This window comes from Zalophus californianus, chromosome 11 (genome assembly GCF_009762305.2).
Source record: "Zalophus californianus isolate mZalCal1 chromosome 11, mZalCal1.pri.v2, whole genome shotgun sequence".
NCBI classification, from domain to species: Eukaryota; Metazoa; Chordata; class Mammalia; order Carnivora; family Otariidae; genus Zalophus; species Zalophus californianus.
Genome location: NC_045605.1, coordinates 14,927,595 through 14,951,839, shown reverse-complemented (window position 1 = coordinate 14,951,839; position 24,245 = coordinate 14,927,595). Strand labels below are relative to the sequence as shown.

Genomic DNA, 24,245 nt, shown 5'->3' with positions numbered 1-24,245 from the left:
TGAGAACACGGCTACTATGTATGTGGCACAGACACTGGGGTACTACAGGCTAACTCCTCCCGACTGGGATGGCAACACTCCTGCCATTTGGGAAAAAAGATACTGTCAAGTTATGTGTTTCAATTAAGATTACTATACAAACATTATGACTCTTAAATGAAACCCAAATGCTAACAAACATCAAGAACTAAGTCGCTGTCAAAGAGCAAAACCACTAACGACATTATATTTAACTAGACTGTCCATCCAGATCAAAGCAAAGCAAACCATAGAAGTCAGAATGGCAGCACAGATGGAAAATGGTTTTTTCCTCAGAAGATCCCTCCCCTATACAGACTAGAATTCTGCAAGCCATTGCATGTTATTTCCACTGAGGACTGTCTCTCAGGAAACTTCTCGAAGTCTAGAATTTCAAGACATTCTAGATATTCTCTTGGCGAGAACAATGACAAATATCGCTTAAAAATGGAAATACCCCCATATCATTTTTATTTTATTTTAATACAGCCTTTCAAGGATCAGGTAAAATAAATATTTTGTTTTTTTATTTTATTTTATTTATTTTATTGACTATAGTAGACCAAATTTCATCTGTAAAAAACAACAGTCAGATTGTTCCCAAAGTTGTATATACTACCGTATCATTCAAAAATCTATGAATCTGAGGATGCTCTGAGTAGGTTACCTTCAATTCAACTACCAGGTCTTTTAGTCATTCCATGGAAACTGACCACACACACACCCCCATGCCCCCCCCACCTAGTTCCCAAAGAGAAGCATTATAAAGAATAAAGCATAAGTGGCCTGACAGAGAAGAGCCCTGTAAAGAGGTCTAGCTCATAAGCCATCTCTTACTTAGTGCGAGAGAAAGGGAAGGATGCAACCCCCCCCGACCCCCGTATTTAAGATCATCCTTTACATGCAAAGAAAGCAAGGGGAAGCCATGGTCTCTTAACAAACAAAAGGCACCATGCACTTAACTGGCCATACCTGAAGGAGACCTTGTGGGACTTCGTACTCGGACTTCTTCATCTGAGCCAAAACCTAAGAACTGCTCATCCTACAACAAAGGAAAATTATTTTAAAATCAGAAACAAAAACACAAGTGTGAACATATCCCAAAGAAATGCCCAGAGGAGACACAAATGAATTTGGAAAATCAGACTCTATATATTAATCATTATCATTTATATGGATAATATAAAACAAGTAATATTGAAATAAATGGACCCAGTCATACAGCTTCATTACAGACAAATAGGAGCTGTGTAGTAATTGAACAATGCATTGAAATGTCATCTTTGGTGCATAGTACACAGGGGATAGTCCTTAATTTCAAACTATAGATACAGCCCAAAACAATTAAAGAATGGCTTTAATTCAAGCAAGCAAATCAGTACAATGGCAGAAATATACAGCTCCAATAAAACAAACAAATCTTTTCAACAAGTAGATAAGTTTACACACACATAAGGAATAACATAAACCATATCATAATCTCGTCTACTAAATATTAATAGAGACTGAAATTGCCATAATTGTCAGTTCCTTAACTCAGGAATTGACATTTAGATGTGATTTCTATACATTTGAGATCCAAAGATTCTCAACATGCATTTTATGGCATCAATTTAAAATGCCCTGTGATAAGAGACTTAATGGTGGGCAGCAGCATCTGTGAAAGGGATCATGAATTGACCGCATACAGGATGAAATAATGCATTCAAGAAGAACTTACAGAAGCATCTTACTCTGTTATACTTGGAAAAGGCAAAAGGCAAAAACTTCCCCTTACCTCTAACTTTTAACCTGCCCTTTCAAAAAAATCCTTAAGGATTTAACCTATTTTGACAAGTTCTCAAGAAAGGTGGTCTATTTAAACAAACTGATTAACAGAAATTCACTGATTCAGAAACAGTTCTTTCCCGAAAGAGACAAGAGACAGAATTTCAAATCCCTGAAACAAAATCCACATACAAGAATAAAATAAGGATTGAGAGACAGATTTTCTTGAACCTCCAATTTATACTGATAAGCCTAGCCCCAAAATATGTTCCAACAATTAAAGCCCCAGTTTTCCTCTCAAGAGCAAAGACCACATGCATATGGACAACATCTGTGGATTTTCTGAAAAGTTGTTTCCCCAGTTAGTGTAAAGCTAGAGTCAGGTGCTAATCTGTTCAACCACTTATTAATCAGGAATATATGAAAAGATACATGCAACCTTTTAGACAAATTAGCAGGTTCAGCTCTTAAATTTAAATGCTTTAAGAAGCAAAATGTTTGAGTCCAAGACCTTGCAAACTACGCAACTGAGAGAGTTCTTGGAATCTAAGGTTTTTGTTCTGAATGCTAACATTATTAAAGCATTTAACTATTTAAGAAAAACCTGAAATTATCCTCTTCAAAGGGATTTGTCTGAAAAGCACTATAATTCTAAGAATGTGTAAAACCTAAGTTTAAAGAATACAAGAGTAAGGTGCGTGCTTTTTACAGGGCTTTCTCTCATCATTAAATTAAATTTAAATTCTTATTATGAATATTATTTGTGAATAAGAATAAATCTACCTCTTCACCTTAAAACAAGTTAGGACAACCTCATACATGTGGGGCTTAACCCCAAATAAATTTCTGGAATGACTCTCAAGAGTTTACACTTGCAAACTACAACATTACAAAAAGAGAAGCCCAAACTCACAAGACCCAATTAATCCAAAAACCTGTCACAATAATGGAAATTCCATACTGTTAAATTTTTTTTTAAAGTAAGCTCTATGCCGAACATGGGACTTGAACTCAAGAGTCCCAGATCAAGAGTCGCATGCTCTACCGGCTAAGCCAGCCAGGTGCTCCCATAGTGTTAATTTTTTAAATATACTTTTGGGCAGGAAAAAAGGACATTTAAAATAGTAATCCTACAATGTACTTTGAGGAAAAAAGCAGGCAAAGAAAATAGCCCCGTGGTAAGCTGCCTCAAATGCTGAAGAAAAAAAAAAAAATCAAAAACAACAAAAAAAATGGCAGTACCTTAGGATTTTAGAGGGGCCCAGTCCACCACTGGCATGTCGGCACATGACATGAGTAAAGAGCGCACGTGGACCTCGACTGAGGACTCAGTTCTAGCACTTCCAGGCTATATGATCTTAGACAAGTAACTTACTATTTTTATGTCTCAATGTCTTCATTTACTTAAATGTTGTAAGGAGTAAATGAAATAATTTATGCAAATTATGTAATTACATTATGTAAAATCACTCAGAAAATTATAAGGCAACATCCATACTGTAGTTCTTATTGTTGATGTGGTTTAGACTGGAGGGGCCAAATGACTTGCCTAAGATCATACAGTTAGTTACAAAGATTTCCTACCAAAATAGTTACAATTTAAAATTATAAATATTTAAAGGAATCAGATAAATAATCTCCAGTACAAAATTTGCTATTCCTTCAGCTACTGTGAAAGTTAACATGACGCCCATTTTCAGATCCTTAAAAGTTTGATTTAACTCATTCTTTTCCTGCATTATCCTCATGGAACGACACGCTAATCTAGACACTTCACAAAGACTTCTGGAGGTTTCCCAACACTATCCAGGGACTAACTACACTGCTACATGCATGAATTTTATGCTCCCAGTGCTGCAGGGAGAGAGTTCTCTAGCAACTATACATATAATAACTAACATGTGAAGTATCCAACAGGTGAGGTAATAAAAGATTACTAATCCTTAAAAGAAATGGAAGAGATCCACACTGCTATGTTTACCATCAGCCACCCTGGTGAGGCACTATACAATCCTAATTGCCATGCGCTCCAAAACAGAGTACTCCTGAGCTGTCAAGCGGTAACAGAACTAACTGCCAATGTTTAAATTTCACAAGTACTTTCCAACATGACAGAAAGTGTTAACTCTTTCCTTATGATCTCGTAGTCGGAATAAGAAAAGAATGAGTAGTCAAAAAAGACTCCACCTCCCCCAAGAACTTTCTTTTCACTTGAAATATAGGTTGACTTCTTCAAGCTTGCTTAAAAAGTAACTACCAATTGCTTAAATCATCCAGTTAAACCAAAAACAAAAGCCTGCATTGTTATGTTAAAGAGCTCTAACCTGACTCTGAACTTTCAAGTAAGAGCCGTAAAAAAAAAAAAAAAAAAGTGGGGCGCCTGGGTGGCTCAGATGGTTGAGAGTCTGCCTTCAGCTCAGGTCATGATCCCGGGGTCCTAGGATCGAGCCCCACATCCGGCTCCTGGCTCAGCGGGGAGCCTGCTTCTTCCTCTGCCTCTCTCCCTGCTCATGCTCGCTCTCTCTATCTCTGTGTCTCGAATAAATAAAATCTTAAAAAAAAAGAGAAAGAAAGAAAGAAATCGAAGGGAAGCCAAATCGAGAAAGCGCTGGGAACGAGCTGCTACAAGAGGGTGCTTGCTCTGTGGAAGTCCTTCCTGCCTCCCTCTCATCTCGCTGCCATCACCCCCTTTCACAGGTGGGGTTCCTGGAAGATGTCAACAAGGTAACAGTGCTGGCCTCCCAAGGATTTGGACTTGCCTAAAAATCAAAAGGCTAAGACCAAATGTCTACCAAAAAAGCCAACAAAGGGAGCTGCAATTAAATCCACGCTTGGCACTGTAGCATAAGCCTGGACAGCCCTGAAGACAGAAAGGACAGGAGACACCATGCTACACATGATCAAGTATTCCTGGGAACTGGGCCCAAACAGCCATACATCACACACACTTTTCCTTTCAATATGGCTTTCCCTGATGAACACAGCATTCCAAAGACAGAGTAGGGAAGAGCCAGCAAACCGATGCCTTCTGAACAGTGATGTCCTTGGAGTCCAGACTGCCAAGATTTTAACACTTTCCTTCCTCCAAACATAGAAAAATATCCTTGCCAAGTGGAGCACGGTAAAATACTATTCTGTCATATTTAGCTTCCAGTGATCAAGAATGCAATGAACCGGGGCGCCTGGGTGGCTCAGTCGGGTAAGTGGCTGCCTTCGGCTCAGGTCGTGATCCCAGGGCCCTGGGATCGAGCCCCACATCGGGCTCCCTGCTCCATGGGGAGCCTGCTTCTCCCTTTCCCTCTCCTGCTCCCCCTACTTGTGCTCTCTATCAAATAAGTAAATAAAATCTTAAAAAAAAAAAAGAATGCAATGAACCTATCTAATGTCACTTCCTAAATGAAATCTAACTGTAAAAATAACGAATGTGTAGAATGTCTGTCTTTATGACCCATACCCCTAACTCTAGGATAACGAGTTATTTGAAAACTTCTGGCATACCTTTACCAGGTACACCTCTACCAAATTCTACTTTATAAGTACCTTAACATTTGAGGATTTTTATTTTAATGGAAGAATTTTAATTCTTTAGAGTCTGGTTCTATTTGTAAATGATGGGGCAACAGGAATATTTTTTTTTCCACCAGAGAACCTAAGTGAACCCAAAATAAGTATTCAGATAATAATGTTTACATATGAAATATAAAGAAGACATTTGAGAAAAATACACGAAATTCTGTGTTTCAAGGAATTATGTACTACCAAGCCAACTTTTCAAACAAAGCACTATTTCTTTCACTTCTTCATTCATTCAAAAACCATTTATATGCTTGCCATTTATATGCTATCTGCTCCAGATGCAAGGATAAGTAAGACATGATTCCTGCTCCCAAGAAGTATCCAAAGGCAGACAGGCAGGTGCATGATTTCATTCTTCCTTTCAAAAACCAACACCAGTGAAGGATAAAATACTATGCAACTCGTATTCTGGAATAAAAAATTGGCTTACATCTTGGAACAGTTCATTCTTCCTTTTATATTAGTATTCGGCTCATAGAGAAACATTCAACAAATTTCAGAATCCTTCCAAAGGACGGCAATGTGCATTTCCATCCCTCAGTACTGCAACTAGGCACCACTCCAGCATTAGCAATCAGAGTTTAGGTAATCGAGACCTAAGCCATCTGCACTGATTAAATGTGACACAGTTCCTAGTAACACCAGTGATCTGATAAACTTTCAACTGATCGACCTCAACGCCTTTTCCTCCCTGCCCCTAACTAAAATACATAGACTTTTAGTTCCTCCCTTAGATTCTTCCCAGTTTACCACAGTCAGAGCAAAAATCACTCACCTGGAGTTCTTCACCTCCCAGGCTAAGGTGGAGGTACCAAAGCTAATTTGGAAACTTTTCTATTAAATAAACAAGCTCAGCCGCTTCCAGCCTCAGATGAGTAGGGTCTAGGATAAGTCTGCTCACTTTCTTTTCTGGCAAGAGACTCCTCTGCACTTTGGAGCACTGAATTAAGTGGTAGGTTTCTCAGACATGCCCCTTAGCAACCGTATCTTTGCATATTTGGTCTCCAAAATGTTTAGTCTTAAGAGTTTGAATAATCAAATTTCTTCAACTACAAAGGTTTATTGGTGAATCAACTGGAGATTAGCATCAATAACCACAGACAGTATCAAAATCACCCTAATACTCTAATTGTTCGAAATTCTTTGAAATTTGAAGCTTCTAAATTTTGTTATCATCATATATGGCTTCATTATATGAGGAGGCCACAGGAGAACTAAGAAGATCATGAAGAACAACCAGAGAAGATGAAGAAACGTTGCAGAAGCCTACTGTGTATCTCAGTCCTATAGCTAAAAAGGAGTAACACGGCTCCTTTGGGAGTTTATTCCAGTTAGCTATCACTTCTGCTGGCACATTTCCCTTTGTGTCTCCTGCTTCAAGCTCTAAAACAACAAGGTCTTGATGTTGCATTTTAAAGACATGTACACATAATTACTAGTACTTAATTAACACAAGGGTTTTTTTAAAAATCTGTTTACATGTTTATTTCCTTCTCTAGAGTGTTCACTCTTTGAGGATAGGGACAGTGTACTCATTTTTTTATTCCCCGTAACTGGCACAAACTTGGCACTCAAGAAATGTTTGTAAAATGAAAATAAAAGAAACACAATTGTTTATAAAACATTAAGTAGCTAAGTAGCTACTGTGGTAATAGCACTGTAGTAGAAAATACTGGTGGATTCCAAAGAATTAAACAAAATGATTCTTCTTTTTAAGAATGCTGTGAGAGTGGGTGCCTGGGTGGCTCAGTCGGTTAAGCATCTGCCTTCAGCTCAGGTCATGATCTCAGGGTCCTGGGATCGAGCCCCACATCGGGATCCCTGCTCCTCAGGGAATCTGCTTTTCCCTCTCCCTCTGTGTGCTCTCTCTCTTTCTTTCAAATAAGTAAGTAAATAAATAAATAAATAATCATTAAAAAAAATAGATGATTAAATTAATGGAATACAAGTGTGTTGCCTGCCATGCTGGAGGAATACATGTGCTAATGGAATGAATACAGCGGCACAGCAGAAAGACAGACCCAATGAAGGAGAAAGGGTCAGGAAGGCCATTACAGAAAGGACGAAAACTTAATCTAACTTTTGAAGGATGAGAAATCAGGGTCAGGGAGAGAACAGTACAAACAAAGGCACAGACGGACAAGAGTACATGGCGTGAAACAACAGTGTAGGACGGCTGAGGCCCCAGCCAATGTGGGTGGGAAAGGGGCGTATGATGCTGAAGGGGGATAAAAAAGACAGAGGCAGGTCATGAAAAGTGTTAAATGCCTTCATGAGTTTGAAGTTGATCTTCAGGGACGAGCGGGCCTCATCCCGAAGGCTCTACAGCTCGTCCACAATGCTTTCAGGTGGGCGGAGGCATGATTAGATTTATGTTTTCTTTTTTTTAAAAGATTTCATTTATTTATTTGACAGAGATAGACAGCGAGAGAGGGAACACAAGCAGGGGGAATGGGAGAGGGGGAAGCAGGCCTCCCACGGAGCAGGGAGCCCGATGCCGGGCTCGATCCCAGGACCCTGGGATCATGACCTGAGCCGAAGGCAGACGCTTAACGACTGAGCCACCCAGGCGCCCTAGATTTATATGTTCCAAAAGATCACTATGACAGCAGTGGGTAAGCAGAGATTGCCTTTACAACCATAGGCAGGAAAAGTTGTAAAATGACAGCAGCAACACTGGGGATTGGGGGAAAAGGGCAGATTCCGCAGACAGGAAGCAAATGGACAAAGTTTTGATATGAAGGGTTAAGGCAATAGAAAGAATCAATAAAAACTTGCAGGTGTTTGGCCTAAGTTGATTAGGTTTGTGGCGATATTTACCAAGATTGGGAATACAGAAAGAAGAAAGGTTTATAGAAGTGGGAAGGGAGATCACTTCAGATAACTGAATTTGAAATGTCCATCCAAGTTGTAAGACAGGATAATGATCTGGAGAAAACACATGTGATTCCATGAAAAAAATATCTACATACACACACACATATGAATGATGAAAGTGTACGTATAAATGCAAGCAATCACCCAAGGACAGAATAATGAGAGAAAAGGAGGGTCAATGGCAGATGCCTATAGAATACCTACACTTCACAACATAAAGGTGAAAGCCAAGGACAGAGATGAAGATGGAATGGCCAAGAGGAAGGTCATGAGTGGTAGGCTCACAATAGTCAAGGGAAGGAATATATAGCAAGGGATGGTCAAGTTGGGTAAGGGCCGAAGCTTGTACAGTGGGAGAACAAAATTGGGAGGTCACCCCTAACCTTAACACAGCCAACTTTAATGCAGTGTTGGAAGCAGGAGGAGCCAAACTGCAGTGGGTGGAGATGTGATTAGAAAGTGACAAAATGGGGGGCGCCTGGGTGGCTGTCAGTTGAGCCTCTGACTCTAGCTTTTGGCTCAGGTCGTGATCTCAGGGTCGTGAGATGAAGCCCCCCATCAGGCTCTGTGCTCAGCAGGGAGTCCGTTTGAGATTCTTTCCCTCTCCTGCCCTCCCCCACCACCCTCGCCACTCACACAGGCATGCACACACTCTCTCTCTACAATAATTAAATAAATAAAATCTTTTCTTTTTTAAAGATTTTATTTATGGGGCGCCTGGGTGGCTCAGTTGGTTAAGCAACTGCCTTCGGCTCAGGTCATGATCCTGGAGTCCTGGGATCGAGTCCCACATCGGGCTCCCTGCCCGGCGGGGGGCCTGCTTCTCCCTCTGACCCTCTTCCCTCTCGTGCTCTTTATCTCTCATTCTTTCTCTCAAATAACAAAAAAAATCTTAAAAAAAATAAAAAATAAAGATTTTATTTATTTGACAGAGAGAGACAGCGAGAGAGGGAACACAAGCATGAGGAGTGGGAGAGGGAGAAGCAGGCTTCCTGCCGAGCAGGGAGCCCGATGCAGGGCTTGATCCCGGGACCCTGGGACCATGACCAGAGCTGAAGGCAGACGCTTAACAAGTGAGCCACCCAGGCGCCCAAATAAATAAAATCTTAAAAAAAAAAGTGACAAAATGGAAATGAGTATAGCCTCATCTTTTGAAAAAACTCAGTTATGTGGGAAACAAGAGATAGGGCACAAGGCAGGGAAAGACCAGCTTGGGAGGATTATTTCTTGAGTACAGTATGTTTATATGCCAAAGGGGAACACAGCAGCAGAAAAGAGACTGTAAATCCTCAAAAGCAAAGCAGTAATAAATGGAAAAAGCACTGGGAGGATGCATCAGTCCTGGGAAGGAATGAATACAAAGCACAACGGAGGGAAATTCTCTTCTTTTAGGAAAAGGGTTAAGCAAGGATTTAGTCAAAGAAGTTCATGGGCAGGAGTAAGCTGAGAAATTTCTCTGGAAGTACAGGCAAAACTTCGTTTACATAGGCATCTGTCAGACGAGAAACACAACAGATTTCTCCAGCTTCTCTCAAAGAGGTTTATAACCTACAAAAGTTTTTAAGAACACAGTTCTGCAGGACATGTATCACAGACAATGGGTAATTAATAAATGGGATGGGGTGCCTGGGAAGCTCAGTCTGTTGGGCATCGGACTCTTGGCTTCAGCTGGGGTCATGATCTCATGGGTCGTGGGGTCGGCCCCTGCATGGGGCTCTGCGCTTGGTGGGGGGGGTGGACGGTGGGGTCTGCTAGAATATTCTCTCCCTCTGCCCCTCCCCCACTCACACAAGCATTCTCTCAAATAAATAAATCTCTCTCTTTTTTAAGATTTTATTTATTTATTTGACAGAGAGAGAGACAGTGAAGGAGGGAACGCAAGCAGGGGGAGTGGGAGAGGGAGAAGCAGGCTTCCTGCTGAGCAGGGAGCCCAACGCAGGGCTCAATCCCAGAATCCTGGGACCATGACCCGAGCCGAAGGGAGACACTTAACGACTGACTGAGCCACCCAGGCGCCCTTCAAATAAATAAATCTTAAAAAACAAAGAGAATAAATGGAAGGATTATTTCTCCCCACAACAATGGGGAGAAAATCAGATGTAAGCATTAGTTAAAAACTGATCTGGTTGGGAAAGGGTAGCCACAGCAGGCTCAAGATAAGAGACAAATGAAGTACCAGAACCTTGTTAATTCTAGGATGGTATGGTCAAAGCTGATACAATAAACAGCAAGGAGCTACCATTGGTTCTCAGATGTAGAAAAGGCGTAACTCCGAAGTTTACTCTGGAAAAGGTGTACACGCACAATTAGAGTAGGAAAGAGACTGAATAAAGGGAGACCAGATAGCAGTCTACAGCCATGATTTGAATGGGACTGGCATTCATTCACTCAGCAAATATTTACTGGGAACGGCTAGGCACTGTTTTAGACTCTAAAGATACACTGATGAAATTCCTGCCCCATGCGGCTACAATTTAGTGGAGACAGAAAATAAACATACAACAAATAAATAAAGAGACCAAGGCAATAGGATCGATGGGAGTTAGCTGTGGGGGTTATTTTCCGTGGTCAGGAAAAGCTTCTCTAAAGTGATGGTTCACCAAGGACTGGCAAACTATGGGTCACTGGCTAAATCTGGTCTGCCACCTGTTTTTGTTCAGTCCATGAGCTAAGAATGGTTTTTAACATCTTTAAATGGTTGGGGGAAAAAAAAAAAGAATATTTCGTACACATGAAAATTATATGGAACTCAAATTTCAGTGTACATAAAGTTTTATTGGGACACCTCCATGCTCATCCGTTTATGTACTAGCACTGCCGATGCACTACACTACAGCAGAAGTGGGTGTTACAACAGAGACCATTTGGCCCTTTGCAGAAAAAACTTGCTGAACCCTGGCTTAGCCCTAAATGATGAGAAAAAGACAGACATATAAAGATCAGGTGGAGGGGCGCCTGGGTGGCTCAGTCATTTAAGTGTCTGCCTTCGGCTCAGGTCATGATCCCAGGGTCCTGGGATGGAGCCCCGCATCGGGCTCCCTGCTCCGCGGGAGGCCTGCTTCTCCCTCTCCCACTCCCCCTGCTTGTGTTCCCTCTCTCGCTGTCTCTCTGTCAAATAAATAAATAAAATCTTAAAAAAAAAAAACAAACAAACAGAGAGATCCAGGTGGAGCAGTATTCTTGCTTGATAGAAAGTGCAAAGCCCCAGAGACAGCCATAAGCCTGGCATGTACGGCAGACCAAAAGGCCGGCCTGGCTCTGTAGCAGAATGAGAGAATGAGAAGAGATGGTGCCAGAGAAGCAGACCTGACCAGAGGCCAGAGCCTGTATGGTTTTGACGGCCACAGGAAGGAATGTGGATTCATTCTGGCAGGGGGGGACAGAGGGTGAGGCGAGTGCCCCTGACAGATTTAACGAGAGGGAATAATAAGATTTGACTCGTTTACACTTGGAGCGCATAGTTCCTGTGTGAAGAACAAGCTTTAGTGAGGTAAGAACACAAGCAAGGAGATGATGGAATAGTCCAGTGGAAAGATTATAATGGGTAAGTTGGGTTTGGGTGGTAGAAATGAGAAGTTGGATTTAAGGTATTTTGGAGGTAGCACAGAAAATTTGCTGATGGGTTACTTGGGATATGAATAAAAGAGAGAAATCAGAGGTAACTCTTAAATTTTAGGCCTGAGCTATTGGGTAAATGGCAGAGTCATTCCCAAACACAGAGAAAAGAGGAGATCAAGATTTTTTGGCTATGTTAAATGTAAGACACATTAGATATCCAAGTGCTTCAATGTGTACCTGTTTTCTTGCCTGGGAATAGTAGTGGCTACCTCAGAGAGTGGTCAAGATTAGGTAAAATAATCGATGTAAGGTACTGAGAATACTGCCTAGCCCGTAATAAACAATAAATGCTAACTACTCCTATTATTATTACCCAAATGGAAATGCCAAATAGACATTTCGTTATATAACCCTGGTACTCCAAGAAGTAGTCAGAGTTAGAGACAAAAACTCAGTCGTCCCTGGGCATGTAGACGAGGCCTGGGTGAGACCACCTAGGAGGAGGGTATAGCCAAAGGCGGCCTCCTAGACGACCCCAACATTCAGAAAAGTGAAGCAGAGGGGGGAAGCCATATGGAATACTGAAAATTCATGGCCAATGACTTCAGAAAAGAGCAGGGGAACATAGTGTTACAGAATCCAAGAAAAGAAATGTTTCAAGAAGGGAGTGGTCAGCCGATTCAATGCTGCCCAGAGGTTTAACAGGATGAGGACCAAGAATTATCTATTCAATGTGGCGAGACTGAGCTCCGTGAGGACTCTGACAAGAGCTATTTCAGAGGAACCAGGGGGAGAAAGCCCAGCTGCAGTGGCTGAGGAGAGTGAGGTGAGGAAGTGGACAGCAATGACACACAGCACTTACAAGTTTTGCTGTGAGAAGGAACCGAGAACTGGGTAGTCGCTGGAGGAGGACATGAGGTCAAGGCTTCTTTCTTTCTTTTTTTTTTTATTCATGAGAGACAGAGAGAGAGAGAGAGGCGGAGGGAGAAGCAGGCTCCCAAGGAGCAGGGAGCCCGATGCGGGACTCGATCCCAGGACCCCAGGACCACGACCCGAGCCGAAGGCAGACGCCCAACCATCTGAGCCACCCAGGTGCCCCCCCCTTTTTTTCAAGAAGGATTATATTAAGATATTTAGGTGCACCTGGCTGGCTCAGTCAGTAGACATGGGGCTCTGGATCTCGGGGTCCTAAGTTTGAGCTCCACAACAGGCATGGAGTTTACTTAAAATTAATTAAAATCTTAAAAAAAATTATGTTTTATATGTTAATGAGACCAATCCAGATGTGAGACAAAAACTGTGGATTCAGGAGAGAGGTGATAATTGCAGGAACAACCCTGAGGAGATGAGAGGGATGGAATCCAGAGTATAAGAAGAGAGTGGTACTTCTTTGACTGTAGAAGGTGGCAGAGGGTGTGGTAGTACTTAAGTTCCCTTTTAACAGGAAGGGAAAAGCTATTAAAAATCTTAAGAATATTTAAATTATCTCGATCCACATATTACACTTGGTATAGCTGACTCAAGAATCAGTAAATCAGGGGCGCCTGGGTGGCTCAGTCGTTAAGTGTCTGCCTTCGACTCAGGTCATGGTCCCAGGGTCCTGGGATCGAGCCCCGCATCGGGCTCCCTGCTACGCGGGGAAGCCTGCTTCTCCCTCTCCCACTCCCCCTGCTTGTGTTCCCTCTCTCGCTGTGTGTCTCTCTGTCAAATAAATAAATAAAATCTTTAAAAAAAAAAAATCAGTAAATCAGTAAATGAAGAACACACCTGAACTGCTCCCAAGGACAATTCTGTTAATATTAGTTGTGAGAACTTCAACCTTCAAATGACCAATTTCCAAAATATCTTGCAAAGTATTATAATTTTAGTACTTATATTCACGCTGTATTTTAAGCAGAGCTCAGGAAAAAGAAGTTAGATAGTAAGTTCCATGAGAGAAGGGACTTGTTCATTGCTAGTGCCCCAGTACTTGATCATCTGTCTGGTACATAAAAGATGTTTTTTGAAAAATGAATTAGAAGGACGCTTGGGTGCACAGTCGGTTAAGCATCCGACTCAGTTTTGGCTCAGGTCATGAGATTGAGTTCAGTGAGAAGTCTACTTCAGATTCTTTCCCTCTCCCTCCCTCTCTGTTCCTCCACTTGCTCGCATGTGTGCTCTCTCTCTTTCTGTAAAATAAATAAAATCTTTTAAAAAATGAATTAGATTTTCCAATCTCTCTCCATTTCTTATGTGTACAGTGATACATTTATGAATGTCACTTGGGAAGGTGAGCCTCATTGCAAGTACTTTTTTATCATTTGTAATGGAAGAAAATATAGTGACGTCTAACTCATTTCCAAAAAGTGGAATACAACAATAATTAGAAGGAGAGAAGGAGAGAAGGGAGAAATATAATATACTCAAGCATAGTCAAATACACAGACATTAAGAGACAAACTTCCTAAGCCAAGATGATTTCTGAAAGCAACTACCAAGAAACGTACGCAGTTACTGAACTAACATCATAGTCTCTTGTCAACAGATTGTCAGGGGTATGGCCAAGGCCAAATTTTCTCTTGTTATTGGTGCATTAAAGAGAATAGTGGTTATTTGAATATATAACAGCTAGGAAGAGATTTAAACTGTTTTAGGGGCACCTGGGTGGCTCCATCGGTTAAGCATCTGCCTTTGGCTCAGGGTCGTGGTCCCAGGGTCCTGGGATCAAGCCCCATATTGGGCTCCCTGCTCAGCGGGGCGTCTGCTTCTCCCTCTCCCTCTGCCCCTCCCCACTGCTCGTGCTCTCTCTCTCACACTCTCTCTCTGTCCCAAATAAAAAAATCTTTAAAAAAATAAAATAAACTGTTTTAAATATGATCTCTGCCTGATATTGAGAAATGTTAACACAAAAAAGTCACCTAGGATTAAAGAGTGCAAAGCCAATAATACACTCTTTTTTTTTTTAAAGATTTTATTTATTTATTTGAGAGAGAGAGAATGAGAGAGAGCATGAGAGGGGGGAGGGTCAGAGGGAGAAGCAGACTCTCCGCTGAGCAGGGAGCCCGATGCGGGACTCGATCCCAGGACTCCAGGATCATGACCTGAGCTGAAGGCAGTCGCTCAACCAACTGAGCTACCCAGGCGCCCCAATAATACACTCTTGTTCAGTAATAACAGCTGGTAAAATTTTCACCCACACAAGAATGAAGTTCAGTTTTCAAATATTTAATTCAATTCTACCTAGCAACTGCCACCTGAGAAACAGAAATATTACCCAGTTTGTCATTAGAGAAAGAAGTAGTACTCTTCATCCTCATTCCATGTCAACAAGGGCAAAAAGCAAAGATGCTCAAAACAGCCAAGCAAATGAGGCAGGTGAACCCCACCCATCTCATAAAGTAGCTCACTGGTGAAAGAAAAGAAAAGAAAAGAAAAAGAAAAGAAAAGAAAAGAAAAGAAAAAAGAAAAGAAAACACAGCAAATGAATACACTACATCAGATAGTAAGCTATACAGATTCTTGGCAATGCCCCAAATTATTTCACAGGATATTAAAAAACCAAACCAAAACAAATCAAGAAAGGTGTATCTCCAGACTCCTAGGTTCCAAGTCTGAAGCAGAAGAAATAAGCCTGATATACTATAGAAATTAAGTTAATCATCACCATTCACAGGGTTTATTCTCTGTTTAACAGGAAAGTACCACAACATGGCCAGATCCATTTGAATAGGACGGAAAAATTAAGCCAACAAACACCAACATTGTTTTCAGAGATGGTTCTTTTTATTACGAGAGGTTTGGGTCCCCCATATGCCAACTTTAAGTAGTTAACTTCATTTTGAGTTATATGCTCATTCGATTATAAGATTCTACTACAAAATTTCAACTTTCTTCTTCCAGCTTTTTGGTCCTATCTTGGTACAAAAGGTAGGATGCATCTTTCCTTGAGAGGGCAGATGCGCTGCTGAATGACCAAGAGCAACTCCAGTAACACGAGGTTTTCACAACTTCCTTCTTTCTGAAGGTAAATAGGGTTATCGTTCAGTAAAGTCAGTTTTCTGAAGGAGCAACGTGAAGTTAGATGACAAAAGTGAACATTCTCCTTGGCAAAACAACAAAGCTACCAAGTCAGCCAACATCATTTTGACCTAATATTTTTCAGGAATTAATGTTCAATGTAAGAGTTGGGAAGTTTTGTGTTAATATCTTGAAAAACCAACTGACTCTCCTGACTACCACATCATATTTGGAAGTTTGCCATCACATTCTGAGAAGCCCACATTATGTGGCATTAACCTATTAAAAAAAAAAAAGTCCCTGGTGTTTTTTTTATTACTCCAGCTCTAGAGTCTCTCAAGTAGAATACAGAAACATGACAATTATTATTTGCCTTCATATTCGTTTCCTTTCCAAATTTAAACCTGTATGACTAGCAATTAAAAGTTCCAGGAAAAGGGGTGCCTGGGTGGCTCAGTCGGTTAAGCGTCCGACTCTTGATTTCGGTTCAGGTCATGATCTCAAGGTCATGGGATGGAGGGGGGATTCTCTCTCCCCCTCTCCCTCTGCCCCTCCCTGCCTCCCCCCAAACCGGCTTCTGCTCTCTCTCTCTAAAATAAATAAATAAAATCTTTAAAAAAAAAAAAGTTCCAGGAAAAGCATGAATCTCTTATATTTCCAATTCCCAGAGTTTCTTAAGTGACACCCAATTTTACGATTTTCAACCACCCTTGAATTTACCACCACTTGCAGAATTCCTGCAAGAATCCAGCTACCTTTTAACTCCAGTCATTTAATGAGATTGGTTAAGAGTGGACGGCATTTGGGGCGCCTGGGTGGCTCAGATGGTTAGGCGTCTGCCTTCGGCTCAGGTCATGATCCCAGGGTCCTGGGATCGAGTCCTGCATTGGGCTCCTTGCTCAGCAGGGAGTCTGCTTCTCCCTCTCGCTCTGCCTCTCCCCCTGCTTGTTCTCTGTCTCTCTCGCAAATGAATAAATAAAATTAAAAAAAAAAAGAGTGGACGGCATGTACTATATGAAATTTAGAAAATTCATTATATGTACATAACCTTAAATAAATCTCGTATCACTTCACCTAAAGGAAGGCATTTATATATAATTCCAGTACTAAGTTCAGCAGTCCTGAAGTGTCAATAATTCAATCAAGGTTTTGGAACTACCAGTTGGTAGGAAAAAGAGCCGGTGTTAGTATCAGCTCTGCCCAGACTCTTGGTGATCTATATGAATAATCCCAATTCACAGTTTTCATTCTGACTCTACAGGAAATGCTTTCTGCAACCCAACATATCTAAGAAGGTTTCATTCTGAGTGATGCAAGCCCTCCACAGAGCCTCAAAAGCCAAGGGTCAGAGGCCTTTGTAATCCTCATTCACATGAAGCAAGCTTGTATTAGATTGGAAAGGATTTACAAAGCACTTATAATATGTCCACAAGCAGTGATAACCCTACCAAGGGATATTCTGCAGCACATCTCTTTAAACCACAACTGAAAATGGACATAAAAGCTACAAACACTTATTTGTTTCCCCAGTAAGACCATACCTACTGTTTTCCCCGGTTTTTCTTGATGTTAAGATTTCTCTCTTAGCTCCATTTACTACATTTTTATTCTCCTATAAAACTACTATAATATCATTTCATAAAGACATTTCTCTGGAGCTTACTACTGAAAGTTAATTATTGCCACAAATTGACAATTCAAGTCAAATACTTAAGGAGCCAGTAGGGCCCCAGGACCCCTGGGGGAATATTAAGAAGTACAAAACATGATCCACACCCTCTAGGATCTGAATGAAAATACACTTTTTGATTCCCAGAATGAGAGGGTAGCTCGAGAGGTCATTTTATACATATACAGGCAGGACACCACTTTAAAAATTCACCTCCAGAGACGATGATAACGTTATTCTGGCAACCTTTTCAACCATCACTATTGACAAACATCATTAGTAACGAGTTCTTTATGTAACTATCCTTTGCTTCAGTGTAGACCTATTTTCTCTTACTCTCGGACCCGTGGGGCTGGGAAACAGCTGGTTACCATTTCTAATAATGGACCCTTTTATGTCTTTGGAAGAGTTATTAAATTGCCTCTTAACCTTTCATTCTCCCAACCTTTCCTCACAGGACTGACTTCCAATCATATAATCATCTTTTGAGTCTCCTCAGAACCGCCTCCAACGTCTCCTCATCCCCTTTAAGTTGAGGAACCTAGAAATGGAAACAACACTCAAGTAAGGGGATGGTCAGCGCTGGCATTATCTACATAAAAGACGATGGTATCCTGTCAGGACACCTCAACATCACTTGTAAAACCCCACTCAGTACTATTACAGAAATGTCCTCTGATGGCTCTTAGATGTTCCTCTGCCACACTTGAATTGGTTTACATTTTTTTTTTCAAACATGGGGGATGTGGGACAGAGGGAGAGTGAGAGAGAAAATCGCAAGCAGGCTCCATGCCCAGGTGGGGAGCTGACGGAGCACTCGATCTCATGACCCTGAGATTAGGACCTGAGCTGAAATCAAGAGTCGGATGGATGCTTAACCCCACTGAGCCACCCAGGAGCCCTGGTTCACTATTTTTAAAGAATCACTCACAATTATCCTGCTAATAAGTCTTTTTTTTTTTTTAAGATTTTATTTATTTATTCATGAGAGACAGAGAGAGAGAGAGAGAGAGGCAGAGGGAGAAGCAGGCTCCCAAAGAGCAGGGAGCCCGATGTGGGACTCGATCCCAGGACTCTGGGATCATGACCTGAGCCAAAGGCAGACGCTTAACCATGTGAGCCACCCAGGCGCCCCCTGCTAATAAGTCTTGTACAACATAACAGCTTCGGTAACGCTGTCCTTGCAAGATATTCCTAAAAGTTGTATGTGTATCAAATTTTCAATTCAACAGATATTCACTGATCACCTTCTATATGGAAAGTCACCACTATAAACAATATAAAACACAAACGGTGACTTAGAAATGGTCCAAGTCTTAAGGAAATCACAATCTAATGGGGGAAGACAGACATAATCAAAGGTATTTACAGCAGGGGCGCCTGGTTGGCTCAGTCGGTTAAGCATCCGACTCTTGATTTTGGCTCAGGTCATGATCTCAGAGTCGTGAGATGGAGCCTCATGTAGGGCTCCATGCCAGGCATGAAGCCTGCTTGGGATTCTCTCTCTCCCTCTGCCCCTTCCTGCTCGCATGCACGCTCTTTCTCTAAAAATAAACTAAAAACATATTTACACTATAAGGTAACCTGGAGTAAACTCGTTAAAGGTAGGTATTAAGTACAGTAAGAAAACGGGGAAGGAGAAGTTGAGTTTCCACTAGCAGTGGTATCTGTAAAAGCTTCTAAGAGGTGGGATCTGGGGATGGAGCTGAGCCATGAAAGATGAATGAGCCAGAGGCAGGACAAGATGGGAAAGACTTTAAGGCAAAGGAGAGGCGTGAGCAAAAGTATAAAGGCAGGTACACACAGCCCATGGAGAACATCTACTAGGCCGGTAATCCAACATGGCCGAAGCACAGAAGTGAGAATGTGAGTTCAGGAGATAATGCTCAAAACGTGGAAATGTAGGCCAGCTAGATTATGGAGGGCTGAGAATTTTAAATCTTATTTTATGTTTAGCGAGGAGGCAGAGGGTTTTAGGAATAAAGTGACATAATCAGATCTATATTTAAGAAAACCACTGGCAACACTTTATACAGTGAAAAGGAAGGCAGGGAGACCGGTTAGGAGATTATGGTAATAATCCATGCAAAGGTAATGGAAATTTCAAGTAGGATGGTAAAAACAGAACAGCAGGGCCAGATTAAACACTGCAATAGTATCACAGACAAGCCTCACAAACTGACTGGAGGGTGCACAGAGAAAAGAGGTAAAGAGAGCGACAGAGAGTATGCATGAGTTTTCCAATGGACACGGGTTTAGATTTGAATTCTAGCTCTGCCGCTTACTCGCCATGACTTCAGGCAAACTATCTAGCTTGCCTGTGCCTCAGTTTCTTCATCTGTAAACGATGAGGTGTGTTCGGTATTTCAGCAAACCTTTTTTTTCAGAGAGATAAAGCAGAACCGTATGTTTCCTCCTTAAGCGTACTACCCTCTACTGGTTATTCTTAAACTTTAATCTGTTTTTGACTATTCTACTTGTGGTTTTTTATTTCTCAAGCTAAGTTCCAACCCCCAGGAGCTGTAACCTACAACTTAGCATTTCTTCTAATTAAATTATTAATTGTGTTGATCTCTGTAGACCAACACTTAATTCTTCCTGTGCTGACACTTGAGAGCAAATGTCAACTAGTTACCAAGTACAGACGAATGGAGCTGAACCTGGGGGCCGAGGACCATGAAGAGCCTCAGAATCATTGCAAAGGATCCCTGAGTACTTAGATTCATACATAAAAAGGTAAGGGACACCAGTTATCGAGACCAAGAGTAGCAAGCCCAACACAGCTGCCTTGGCCTGGTAACTATACAACTCCTGGAGGCACTGAATTCCTCAGTGTCCTCCCTGCCTATTTACCGTCTTGTTCTCTCTTCTCCCTTTTCGGCCTTACCTCTAATTATGTTCTCATTGGACACCAATGGTAACCCCTGTTGCCGAGATGCATAGCTGGTCTTCAGTTTGGTTATGCCTAGCTTACAAATGAACTTGACAACCAGACCCAAATCAAGAACATTCTAAAGTCAAGATTATAGCTCTCACATAGGTAGGTATGTGTCCGCATATACATGTATACATCAAGAGTAATAAAACCCAGTTATCCTGATGGGAAAAAAATATTATAGCCCTCATGGCCTTTCAAACTTTGAGTTCTAATAATAATTAGGGATTCTTATGTACCAGGCAAATTGCTAAGTACTTTGCATGCATAATTTCAATTAAGCCTCACAATAATTTTACAAAGCTTGATTACTGCTAATTTACAAATGCAGAAACTGAACCATGGAGAGGTTAAGAAACTTTTCCAAGGTCATCCAGCTAATAAACGGGGGAGCAACGATTTGAACCCAGGCAGTCTAAATCCAGAGCCCGTGGTCTTAACAGCTCTTAATTACTGTGCTGTACTATCTCACACTATTACAGATTAGATAATGAGATTCTCCCCATCCTTTATAAAGGTATTTATATATGCACAAATAAAAAATCCTGGCCCGAGAGATTACAAAAGGATTTCCTCATTAGCTGAGCTTAAAGAGATGTTATCCACATGGTTTTACTGCTTATAATTAAAGGCAATAATCTAGGAACAACGTTGTATGTTTGCATTTGATCTAAAAATTAGTCAATACTCATGGATGGACAGAAGTTGAATTCAGACATGTGTAAATATTTATTCCTCTGGGTGTAGATATGTATTGTAGAGATATTTGTGATTAACTTCTCCTCAGTTTTCAAAACCGAGATAGCACAAAGGAGAGGTACTGAAAAAAATGTTCTCCAACAACACTCCTCACAAGTAATATTACTCTCCTAACTCAAGACAGAAAGCCACAGTTACTTTGATGCTGCAAAAGGAGAATGAGATAATGATGCCTCAGCAAAGCACCCGATCATAAGGGTTGGATCTGGCTAAAACAGTTCCCATGTTAGAAAGGTTCATGGCTCTGGCTGCTGAAAGACATCAAAATATCTACACCCAAGCATTCCAACCAAACATAACAACAAAAATGCAAGAGATAAAATATATGAAAGAAACTCCAACTCTAGAGATAAATGCCAGTGGAAGAGATCTGCCCCACTGGTGGGACACAAAGCATTGCTGTCCTGATAATTAAAGGTAAGTTTTCTGGGGAAATCCCTTCAGTCTATTTGTCAAATAGAAAAACAACTACTCATTTCAAAGGAAGGGGAATTTTCATAGCCAGTGCAGAAAACTGTCAACTAACTCTTACATTTCTATCTCTATATCTTCAAAACTAAAGCTCATTAAAGATGTCCAACATCTAAAAAGTGAAGCCAAGTTTGGCCCCTAAGAAGTTTTGTACGAATCCTACAAGGGGACTTATATCATCCCAAACAACTACAAATCACACGACAAAATTCATCTTTCAAATGCCTTGGTCTTTAAAAAGCAACCGTCTGGCAGTGGCTACAGCCTCATGGGTCAGCTTCCCCTGGTGTGTAACCTGACAAGGTACAAAGCTCACTGAAATATTTAACAGTGGTGGTATGGATTTCTTTGGATAGGTCAAGAAAAGCAGCTCATCCTTTTTAAAAACATAAAGAACCATTTTATGGGATATCATTCCCTCAGTTCAAGAGTCTGCATTTCCTCGGGGCCTTCTCGGAGATCTTATGGGGGGAGGAATGAAAAGGCCAACAAAAGGACCCCTTTTCTCTCCCTATTCCCAACATAATCCACCTTCGGCCATAGGGCCAGTAGCATCCACACTGTCATAAATGCCAGCAATTAGAGAATTAGGCCATAAAACCACCCACTCAGGTATAAGAGCGCAGGCCTCCAGCTTTATTTAATGCATGCCATAAAGATCCTGTACTTCCTTCTTTCAGGCTTTCTTCACAACCAATGACATGACAATAACAACAAAAAAGTAGCCCTTTGTCTGCCTGCCTCATACTGATGTGATCAATGAAACCATCTGGGCCCAGGTGAAGGATTTAAGATTCCTTTTTCCTAATAAAGACTGCATTTCCTCTAGCATGCCGCATTTACATCCATTAAAGGATAGGCTGCATTTTGAGCATTAGTATACTGGAAACTGAGTGAAATTATTCTCCCTTCTTCTGAAACTACTCTAGAAGCCTAGCCAATTCCCAAACTTCGCAAGAAAAACTGGAACCTACAAGAGTATTCCTAATTAACTCAATAATTTCTAGAACCTCCCGAAGTCTTTTCTAATGAAAAAAGTTCATTCAAATCTCAAAGTTAACGTTCACTCGGTCTATGTTTTAAAATCTGATACAATTCAGGAGCTATCAATAATTTCATTTGATTATCTTCACAACCTACCAGTTTACAAAAATCATGAGTCTGTGATTTAATCCATGATAAAACTGTATTTATCAAACTTTAAACCAATCTAGGTAAGACCCAAACAAGTACTTTTTAACGGCGAGCTCTTTCCTACTAGTGCCCACGGGGTTAAAAATCTGATTAAAAAGCACAGGTAGGTATGTCAAACTCATTAATAATTTAACCTTCCTTAATCCCTGAAAATAACATATGCAGACAACAGAGGTTCCCATCCCAGCAATCCTGGAGTAAATTCCTCCCAAAGTAGTGACAGTCACATAGCTTCCCTCTTTCTCAAAGGTCTACGCCACTGGGCTCTCCACCTTGGCAGAGGAAGAATGGAAAGACAAGATATTCACAAAAGGCCCTACCGAAGGCCTTCAAGTTAAGTGCTAGAAGGAAACTGAAGTCCTGTGCCAACACTAGTGGAATGTGGGCAGGCACAAAGAGATCTTAATTAGGAGACCTACAATTAAAACAGTGAGTATCCAAAAGAGGGAGAGGCACTGCAGAGTGTTATGCCTCAGAGCAAGCAAAGTACCCTCGCCACCCCCTCTAGCTACAGGGCAAGGGAGGCAATGGGTATCTGCACACAGGCTCTACAGAAGGACAGCTTTAAGGTGAGCAAAGATACGGAAATGGAGTCAAGATGGGAGTATTTTCTCTTCTCAACTTCTAATCAGAAGGCAAATCACTATTTTGTGAATGATGGTTTCCTACGGGAGCACTGTGCCTTAAGACAATCAAATGGAAGGAATAGATGGGGACGTCATATGGTTCTCAGTGAGAATGAAGAAAAGTTCTAAAGACTACATTTCTGATGCTCAGTATAAACCAAAGTCCTACATTTCAGAGCCTATTACCAGCTGCTCCCTGCAACATAGGTACTGTCACTTTGGATTTAGAAATTCATTAATGCACAGTATTTTTCTTTTCATTTAAAAGCTCACACACTTAAAGGAATACACCACCTAGACTGAAAATAACTTCCCTTTTGCAGTCAGGAATCTACGACATGGAAAACATGAAACAAACTTAGTCAAACAAGAGGGCCTCTCAACACAAGATAATGATTTGTATTTAAAATCTGATCTTCACTTTTCTTATAAATGAAATTGGTCAATTCCAGCAAAGAACTTTTTCCATACACTTCAGTCCTTATATTTTGTCCATACAATGAAAACTTTCCCACTAAGTTGAAATTTTTCTTCCCAACAATTATGCCGATTAAATGGGCAAATGTACAGACTAATATTAAAAATTACCAAATAGGCTCACTGACTCTGACTCTCTAAATAAACGCAGAGGGGCGCCTGGGTGGCTCAGTCGTTAAGCATCTGCCTTCGGCTCAGGTCATGGTCCCAGGGTCCTGGGATCGAGCCCCGCATCGGGCTCCCTGTTTCGGCGGGAAGCCTGCTTCTCCCTCTCCCACTCCCCCCGCTTGTGTTCCCTCTCTCGCTGTGCCTCTCTCTGTCA

At 41.2% G+C, this 24,245-nt stretch overlaps 1 protein-coding gene across 3 annotated transcripts in view; it reads right to left on the bottom strand.

Annotated features, from left to right (window-relative positions):
* KMT2A (lysine methyltransferase 2A) overlaps positions 1-24,245 on the bottom strand; it is a 77,156-nt gene that overhangs the window by 48,093 nt on the left and 4,818 nt on the right. For all 3 annotated transcript variants that reach the window (XM_027581001.2, XM_027581002.2, XM_027581003.2), the window contains one exon: positions 991-1,060. In XM_027581001.2, the coding sequence (XP_027436802.2) occupies positions 991-1,060 (70 nt within the window). The remainder of the gene's footprint in view (positions 1-990; positions 1,061-24,245) is intronic.